General features: G+C 38.4%; 1 protein-coding gene across 1 annotated transcript; it reads right to left on the bottom strand.

The window, feature by feature from the left end:
- Positions 1 to 1,081: 1,081 nt before the first annotated feature.
- psmd14 (proteasome 26S subunit, non-ATPase 14) lies at positions 1,082 to 6,283 on the bottom strand. The gene is made up of 11 exons (XM_039796053.1): positions 6,150 to 6,283; positions 5,147 to 5,202; positions 4,542 to 4,613; positions 4,289 to 4,408; positions 4,057 to 4,127; positions 3,712 to 3,862; positions 3,474 to 3,581; positions 2,420 to 2,494; positions 2,209 to 2,334; positions 1,578 to 1,640; positions 1,082 to 1,256 (listed from the first exon to the last, which is right to left on the bottom strand). Exons 2-11 carry the CDS (start codon positions 5,192 to 5,194, stop codon positions 1,158 to 1,160), a joined length of 933 nt encoding a protein of 310 aa, XP_039651987.1. The 5' UTR covers positions 5,195 to 5,202; positions 6,150 to 6,283; the 3' UTR covers positions 1,082 to 1,157.
- Positions 6,284 to 10,002: the final 3,719 nt, after the last annotated feature.

Consider the following 10,002-nt stretch of genomic DNA (forward strand, 5'->3'; position numbering starts at 1 on the left):
CTCAGAAGAAAACGCTCCGTTGGATAAATTGTTGATGATGATGATGATCTGCAAATGCTCTTTTGGATGCTGGTATCAGCTGAGAGGTGTCCTTCTCAATCAAGCTATATGCAGGACCTTCTGTTCATACCAAACCCCAGATGTAAGGAATATATATTCTGTGTGTGGTTAATGTCCTCACTGCTGATTATTACTCACTTCTGTACACATGCAAACTTAAGCATAACTACACTGAAAAAAGGACAGAGTTCACTCCAGCTGATCAGCTTCTTCTTTTTTTAAAGAGGAAAAAATGTAATCATCATAAATAACTTTGCGCCTACGTGACAAATAAAAGAGGTAGGAATACTTTGGTATTGAGACATAGCCAGCAGCGGTAAAAAGCACACAGTGTGTCACCGAACAGCGGTTGAGTGGAGCAATAAGACTTTAAACTGGACAGAGAGGATATTATGTGTGTGGTTTTATATTTTGGCGAAGGAATCAGCCAAAGTGTTGCTTGAAATATGCCTATGCCTTTCTAACTGTTACGCCACAAAACTGTCAAATAATGCTGTCTGTTAATTCAGTTCCTGATGTTTAAGCTCTTGACTAAAGGTTGTATAAAATCTTCAAGGGGCATCACCTTCAAATGAAACAAACAAGCCTGTCGCGCAATGAAAACAGTTACTGTTTTCCATCTTCATCACAACTTTATGTAACTTGCAACTCTTGCACCACCAAGTGGTAAGGATGGGTGTCACATTTTATTATACCAAGAGGCTTCTCTGATACGGCGTTTTATTCCACCTCTAAATAAATTGCCCTAAATTAGATTGTATTTCATTTAGAATCAAGGAATACAACAAACCAAATAAGGTTGTTTTCCCCTTAATAATTAATAATCGTGGATGCATCCAGACAAACACAAGAACACTAGATAACTTGTGTAATAAAACTGGATTCTGTTAATGATGCATTTGTCGAAAATATAAAAAATAAAAATAAAATACAAAATGTAGAAAAGATTTGATTCAAAGAGAAAAAGGTATGGCCACTTACCGCTTGGATAATAAAATAAGGTACCGCCTGTGCAAACGTCTTCATTCCGTACATACATTTATTTTATATAAAAGAAAACAAGGGTTGCAATATTAACACTTATACACACAGGCCAGTTACTGGAAAACAACAGTATCCAACATGGCAGCTAGGCACTGAACAATGTTTGATGTCATTAAAACATCTACGTGCTCCTCCAAGTGCCTCTTGGGATCCTGTAAGAGAGACAGACAATTAGGACAAACAATGAGATGTGATTTGTGATAAAGTTTTTTTTAAAAACACATTTACAATTTTGGTTTTGACAAGTCTTTCTTTCAACAAACTTCTGGAAACTTTAATGACAAAGCAACCCGATCTCTGCTTTCATAAAGTCTCTGCTTGAACTGACATGTACAGTACACTGTACTCTTTAATTGACCTCTTTACGTCAACAAACAAACACTGACCCTGATGTAGCAATTTGTCATATTACAAAAAGATCAATATGTATAAATAAATGTTTTATTAGCTGAAGCTTGAAATTTCGTCCTTACCTGTTTTCCAACATTCTTGATTGCCAGCTGCTCCGGGGTCATTTTGTCCTCCTCTTCAACAGCCTGAACGAAACACGACAGTGTCTTAATATTGCGGAAGAGCACACCAGGAGTATGCCAAATCTGCCATATTTGCAATGCTTTTTGCCACATTTGCTCTGCCTCACAAGACCCTAAAAATCCCGTATAAGGAAAATATAGTGTGTGTGCACGCCAGTTAAGCACCAGCATTAGTACGAAGGGTGTCTACGAGTATCAAAAGAGGGTGGAATCGTGACCAGCTGAACAGCAGAAAGCAGCTCACCGATCCTCCGACTGCTGCACCGGAGTCAACAGTTGAATTAAATGATAGATCAGTGATATTGTTGGTTACAAAACTGTCCTTTATTCTCTGTATTAACAGAGTCTTTCATCTCTGTATTAAGAGTTTTTTTAAACTCAATACTAATGAAATACATTATTGTAAAAAGGTTATTAAAATGTATGTAAACATTTTTAACCAAATGAACAATAATCATGAAATAATGCACACTACAAACGTTGTTCCCTTCTGTGCTGCTTATAATAAGTTCAGTAAAATGTGCTTTTCCAGAGAATTTAAGATTGCTGGACGAGGTCTCAAAAGGTGTACCTTATTGTAGTTCTTGGCCAGCTCCAGCATCTCCTTGACGATGGTCTCATTGAGTTTGCAGTGCTCGCTGTAGTCCTGCAGGGTCAGGCCCTCCATCCAGCTCTTCTTATGCAGGTTTAACAGCATCTGAAGAACAACAAGAGTTACGTTTCTCACGTTCTATTTAAAAACACCCAAAATAAATCATTCTGTGATAGGTGTATTCTCAAACCTTCTGCTCCAGCTCGTTTTTCCTGTAATTGATGGTGATGGAGTAGTAGTGTCTGTTAAGGCCATGAATCAGAGCCTGAAAACATGAGAAACCTAAAAGGTAAATATATCAAGTAATAACATGCATAACCTCTAGGTGCAGAGAGAAAAATCCCAAACATTAGAATTAATATTCCACTACTTTATTGTGATTCAATCCTGCTTGGACCATTGGCAGTAACAGAGCATCGCATTAGAGTGGTCTGATACTAAGCCAAGTGTGCATTATCTCTCATAACAAGAGGATTGCTGATGCGATGCTAATCAGAGCATCGATGGTTGAAACTTTGTTCATCTTCATGAGGAAACAAGTATTGTTCAGAGGTGTGAAGCATTTTAAGGCGCTGACACACCAACCCGATTATCGGCCGTCGGACAGTCTGTTGAGGATGGGGACTCGAGTCTGTTCGGTGTGTTCCGTGCCGTCGTCAGCAGGAGGAGCCGTCGGCGTTCATTTTGGCTGATTTGACTTGTTGAATCGGCCAGTGGGCAGTCGGACTCAATGACCAATCTGATTGGTGGAGTGCTAGCCCTTGACTAGCGAATCAGTGCTTCTTCCACAAGAAGAAGCCCGAGAGCTGACAACGCCAGTATCTTCTTATTACTAGCCATCGTATTTTCTTCTGTTCAGCGAGTAATGACAACAACGATCCTTCTTGACTACCATCAACACTCTCTGATGAAAACAATGACTGACGACCGCGTGCTCTGTGTTTACTAGGTCTAGAGAGATGTTCCGTCACTTCCGGTTTTCATTTTTTGGGCGACAATACAGATTAGATCTGCCTGCTGTTATGGAGACGCTTTACGTCTCGCGCACGCGCAGAACGTACACTCAAGTCGGCGTCACTTCGGTGTGTTCCTAGGCACTTTTTGGAACGACTCGGGGAGACGGCAGCCGAACGATCAGTCCGACTGCCTTTTCTGCCGACGTTCGGCCGTCGGGTTGGTGCGTCAGAGCCTTTAGAAGAAATCCGCCTTGAACGGGGCCGATGGCGCCGTGTACAATGCGTTACCTGGATTGAGGGCTTGTTCAGATGACCCAGGTTGGATGTGGTTTGTCTTGGTTCATGACCCAACACCATCATGTTGGCATTGATCAATCTGAAGGCGTCGATGACGACCTGTAGAAGACAGGGAAAACACATGGAGCAGGTTTACGGAGTAGTAGGTTATTTTTAAATCTTGTAGGATGCATGTAAAATGGAAGCCACTGAGTAACCAGGTTCTTTTGCAGCAGGCACACATCTTTACCTTTCCTTTGACACTCTGAATGGGGTCCACCACCACTGCTACGGCTCGCTCTGACAGGGCCTCGAAGCTCTGCTGTGTGTTGATGTCCACGCCAGACAACCAACAGCCAAAGCCAGGGTGACTGTGGTACCACCCAACCACCATCTCTGGTCTGATGAGCAACATGGGTGGAAGACAGCATACATGTTTAGAAAGAATCCGCCCAAAAAGTCTAAATTTTACATCAAAGTGAGGTTTCTTAAAATTACTAAGCCCTGGATTTACACTTAAGTTGTTAGTCAACTTGTTCAAAATAGGCAAAAAAATAAAAATTCTAAATATTGCGCCTGCAGATATGCGTTTTACCTGCCGGTCTGCTTCAGCATGTCCAGCATCTTGGCCTGGAACACAGGGTCCACTGCTTCAACACTCACACCCTGTAAGTTAGAACATATACATTTCATAATTAGGAGCTAAAACATAAATTCAGCATAGATACAAAGCATTTACTACCAAACTACACATCACAACATGAACAGGTTAGCTTTATTAATTATGTTATAGGGGGAGTCATCTTGTTATTGATGAAAATACATACTGTTCCAGACTGGGGCATGGCAAACACATCAATCACTCGCACTGTGTAGTCATCAACAAATTCTCCCAGCATCAATCCCATAACCTCCATTGGTACACCAGCACGCCCGTGCTTCAACATCTAATGAAGGGAAAACACGAGAGGGAGAGAAGTCACAAAATTTGTATTATTAAATTAAAAACAATTATAGCACATACATAAACAACATAGAACTATAACAAAAAAATATTTAGTGCAGATGATGTGGGATTACCTTGAGCAGGGCCAGAGAGGAGATGTAAACCTGCTCTGCTGTGTCCACAGCAGGTGCATCTGTTGGGGGGCCCTGAGGAGTCAAAGTAGAGTTTATTCATCAGTTCAGGCCTTTCAAACATAGTTAATCACAACAATCTGACTATCGTTTAGAATTGAAATGCATGCAATATATAATGGGTAATAACTTTGTATCCTTTAGTCCTGTGGTACACTACATTAAGACTCTGTGCTTGACAGGAGATGTGTGTGTCAAGGTGTGAGACTACTTTGGGACTCAAGTAAAGTGACCATGGTCTCATCCCTGAGACACACATTATTGATGCAATCACAGATCCCACCTGTGTTATGGGCAGAAGTTTCTAGTTTGCCCACCTTTTTTTTCATTATATCTGATCATTTAAATTGTATAGCATTAATACATTAAAGTTTAAATGTAATTTTAGGATATAACAGATGAAAATGGTTTGGTTTAGGTTAAGGTTAAATAGCTGTGGTTCTGGTGAGAATAAGGTTAGGAACTTTAATTTCTGGCCGTAGTTCTGCTAGGAAGCATTGGAAAACTTTGTTTATGTTCATAAATAAACAATTCAAACTTTGTGTTACCTGGCCAAGCCCTGGCATTCCTCCACCGAGCCTCAGCAGCCGGTCCATATCAAGATCTGACGAGCAAACACAATAGTCATTAGCTTGCCTTGAACTATATAGCTAGACAGCTATATTATATGAGATATATATACATAACAGTTCATTATAGGAAAAGATATAAATAATTCAAAGAGCATTTTCAGACAAATTCAGTACAATTATTTCACCATACATATGACACAAGTAAGGGTGAATAGGTGTTTTTCTTTTTAAATGTAACATACCCTACTTTTCAGACCATTTAGCTCAATGAATGTGCAATAGATCAATCACTGTCCTTAAGGATAAACAACTGACTGAGTATGTAGCAATGAGATCTTAAGATTGTGTCTGTATGGGTAGCCTATGTGCTTAGATTTCTCTCTGTAGGTGAATTTGACAGGTGTGAAGACAGAGAATAGGCTCCTCTCTCCAACTAGTAAGGGTAACGTTAGCATAAAGTTACATAATAAATACCGGTAGTACAACGTCATTACATCAGTACATCAGCTTTGGGTTTATATATCATACATAATACTGGTTAACAAAGAAGTCGACTTGTCAAAAAAATGTGTTGAAATTATTGAGTATATAGCTAGGGAATCTTATGGCCTGAGGGTGTTGACTTCATGGATGTTGTTAGCGTTAACGTTATAACGTTATGATTAGTTGGCTTCAGTTAGCTAATTTACCCAAAGTCACGCAGAGCAAGACAATAACGAATTTATATTTGATTGAAATTATCTTTTTTGTTGTTGTTGTCAACAAAAATCAACAGGGGATTTAGATGCATAAATATGACAATAAATCGCTCGGTTCATTAACATTCAACGTTACTAAAAGCGTTAGCTTGCTGTTAGCATCTCACGCTTAGCCTCTGTCATTTCGCACAAGAAAAACAGCCACACATTATTAACAACGATCCCGTCTCACCGTGTTTTATGAAACGTACTGACTGTGTTAAATATGTAAGTTTACTTACTTGTTGTTAAATGTTTCGGGTGTTTAGAAAAGTCTGTATTTCTGTGTCCAGTCGCGTCAAACCAACTGGCTACAATGAATCAGCCCGAATTGTCTTTTTTTAGAGAAACTGCTTCCGTCGCACTGATGACGTATATTTTTGTCGCCCGACTGGCAATTTTACAATTAAGACACAAGGGGGCGCCACAGTTAACACATTTTATTCTATCACTTGCCCTAACTGATTACTGCGTAAGCTTATAACCGTTTGATATCTAGTATGCTATGTCTTATTTCCAGTGAAATAATACCAAAGTCTTCCACAATTTCCAAATTATTTTTTAAATTGATGAGAAGAATGATTAACTACGTACTTAATGTATTATTAACCTATTAGGCTATATGACCTCTTTACATTTCTGGCATTGTGTATATTTGTTTTTTGCACCTTATTGATAGGCTAATCTTTATTGTTTATATTTTGTTTTATTTGCACTAGCTACTCTTTCCTACGTCGTACTGCAACTGCTGCACAACAACGTCCCCCTGGATAAATAAAGTTCTATCTTATCTTGGGGGGACTACCGATGGGGGGGGGACTACCGATGAAAATTAGCACTTTTGAGCTAACTCGGGAACATTTACATTGTTTCAATGTTGATTAATGTTCACTGTCCCCTTTCAAAAATAAAGAAATTAGAAATCTTATCCATGTCACTGGTTCTGTGTTACTTCTTCAGTTTTGGTATTAGGAACTTTTTAAATGGATGAGGATTTATAAGAAGTTAGATGTTAGAAAACTGAATGCAATATTGTTACCTTATCAACAGTCTGTGCTGTTTAGTCTTCTGATAACATGTTATATTGATATTTATTCATTTTTTAAATCTGGAAATTTAAAAATTCTGTGTTTCTTTTGTGGTTGCTTGCTTATGTTGGGTTTATGGTTGTTCATTTACTTATAGTGAAAACATATATATACAGTAGCTACATATAGTATGCTTTTATTTTGAAATTAAGTGTGCAAATGGATTGTTAAGGAGACTGGTGGTAAAACATTACCTGTAATTGGGATATTTAAGTGTAAATCTTGAGGCAGTTAGCAATATATATTTCAAACTGAATTTAAAGTAAAGATGCATCCTGACCTTGCCTCGTCATCTTGCTAAATCATTTTTTAAAAGAGCACTGATATAATATACAGCATCTCTCTTTCCATACTAAAAAAGAATGAAAACGGCTGTGATGTTTGTGTGGTTTCTCATATTTCAACATGCAAGCATTTCATTATTCCCTGAGGAGCAACAAACTCTGAGCCAAACCACTAGAACATCTCATAAAATCTCACCCAGTAGTCTCACTGTTTACCACACCGCCTGGCCAGACAGGACGTCAACGAGAATTCAAATTCCCTCATTCCTCAGTGGACAAGGAAGGGGCAGATAATCATCCACATTCCTCGGGCCCTCCCTCTCCACACCCACAGGACCACTTACTACCCTCAGTCGTAACCAGGATGTTCTTCCTTGTGATGGGCTTAACTTGTTTCTAAGGCTTTTAAGATCCAGACTGAGTTAATCTACATCAGCAAGGCATAAAGTATTAATGTAGTCTCTAAATTCAATAGATATAGTATGTAATAATAAATATAGTATGAATGCAGTCTTCTATAATTACACTTTAGCAGCTACATCCACCAATAAAGGATCTGATGTATGACTTGATCAGAGTCAAGACAATACAGGGGGGGTAGACAATACAGGAAACAAACTTTCATTATTTTTCCCACTGAAGTTGAGCGAGTTTATTGTTTGCTGAATCATTATTGCTGACTGGGTTATCTCATTGAAGTCAGCTCTGCCTGTGATTGGTTGACGGTTTCCCAGAGGTTCAATTTGAAACCTACTTTTTGTTTTGTTTTGCTCCCAACAGAGAGACAGCTTTTAAAAAAAATCACCAACAAACAACAAACAATGGATGGATATACTGAGCTAAAGGTTACAGATCAATTGACCCATTGGCTATTTGATTTATTTTCAAAGTACAACGTAAAAAAGATTCACTGTACACAGATTTCATTTGTGAAATATAATTCATTTACACTTATATATTAAATGTATATATGAAATTTCCCCTGTCACCAAAAGGGCTTACATACATGCCATCTAATGGGTTTATCAATCAATACAAAGTGGGTGACAACAAGCACGGGAAACCATTTATACAAAAGCCACTGCAGCTGATTATTCAGATAGGAATGATTGGACTTTTCAAGGAGCATCAGAAGTAGCTTGTAACACGACACCAGCACGAAACCTTAATCCTACCAGCAGAGGAAATAAGGGAGAGAAATATGACGCTTTAAGAGCTTCTCTGCACTCTGATGGGATTTGGTTTTAGCTTCGCTATATAAATCTCCAGCAGCATGGCTGCTTGTGGTAAGCACTGCTTTTTGCTCTAGTGTTTGTATGTGAATGTGAAAGGAGTTAAGATAAAAGTGAAAGACAAATGAGTACCTAGACCGAGAAGTCCAACATCTCTGGGGCCACATATGTGCCTGTGTAGCTGTATGTTTCTCTGTTGCATCTTTACCAATGTGTTCACTTTAGCTGTCTGAATAAACATACAAATAATTGTGTATAGTGTTTTAGACACATACCATACTGTGTGATGCAAAGTCTGTGGTTTGATCCTTCCTGGGTACATTTGGTGAACATCATCCCCCCTCTGTCCTATCATGTCCTGTCATCTCTGTGCTGTCCACTTTTAAATAAAGGCAAAAATCACCCAAAACTTCTAAATAAATCATACTAATGAGTGGACTGTCCACTTTCTTTTTAATAAATTAACTGTACCTATCACAGCACACTGAATTGTATCTGTTTCCCAGTGGCTTTTGCATGAATAATGACTTGTGATCTTGGTCAAATACTTACAACACAAAAGTTTAAAAGGCATATTAGGACATTTTTATTGAAATGAACGTCTACACAACATTAATAAACAGATTTTCTCTTGAGTAGCTTTAACTTTGGAAAGATCATCTATTAATGTGAAAACCTACTGGGAAATAAACCTAATTCTGATTCTTATTCAGATTTATATATGTTACTTTCTAATTTCTAACAGTTTAAAATTTTCCTTTTACATCTAGGTCCAAGTATTTTCTAGAAACTCCGGTATGACTTGACAGTATTTTAAATCACTGATCCCAGACTATGTGGTGAAGAGAAACAGGGTCTTTATAGGACTGTGTATTGAATACATTCTGAGAGTCCCAACTGAAATGTGTCTGTAGCATCAAAAACGATCATGTAGGCCTACTGAAAAATGGTATCAAATTATTGGTCAGATTCTTAGCCTTGTTTCTTTATCTTTTATCAGATATTTCCTAAATAAAAAAATAAAAATAATCCTTTAGACTATATTTTATTTAGGAAAAGCTTTTAATTAACGTAACAATTAAGCTATGCACAGTTTGATACATTCTAAGAAGGGTCAAAACATGGCACAGGCACCAAGATCCATGATTAAGAACACCCCCCCCCCCCCTACACACACACACAAAAGAAGAATTACCAAGCAAAAGACCTTAAAACACAAATTTGTAAAGAATATAGCTGTTTCGAAATGACTTCCGGTTGATTCTATTGAGGGGGTGGGCCTGCTGTAATGAGGGGGGCTGTTCCTCCATCTGGGTGCAAGTAAAAGCTTTCTTTAAGCCCGTGTCTGATGAACCTTAAGGTCTTACAGGTCAAATGCAAGACATCATGTAGAAAAATGGCCACAGCAGTACCGCTGCATCGTAAAACCAATTCTAAAAAAAGGATTAGACACATTTGAGCAGACGGTATGAAGCTATATAGTTCCTCTTT

Source organism: Perca fluviatilis, chromosome 3 (genome assembly GCF_010015445.1).
Source record: "Perca fluviatilis chromosome 3, GENO_Pfluv_1.0, whole genome shotgun sequence".
Lineage (NCBI taxonomy): Eukaryota > Metazoa > Chordata > Actinopteri > Perciformes > Percidae > Perca > Perca fluviatilis.

What these genes read in the sequence shown, in the direction of transcription:
- psmd14 (XM_039796053.1), bottom strand. Translation starts at nt 5,194, where the DNA reads ATGGACCGGCTGCTGAGGCTCGGTGGAGGAATGCCAGGGCTTGGCCAG. An exon ending in GAATGCCAGGGCTTGGCCAG is followed by an intron (nt 4,614 to 5,146) that starts GTAACACAAAGT and finishes TTGACTCCTCAG; the next exon opens with GGCCCCCCAACAGATGCACC. An exon ending in CCTCTCTGGCCCTGCTCAAG is followed by an intron (nt 4,409 to 4,541) that starts GTAATCCCACAT and finishes TCCCTTCATTAG; the next exon opens with ATGTTGAAGCACGGGCGTGC.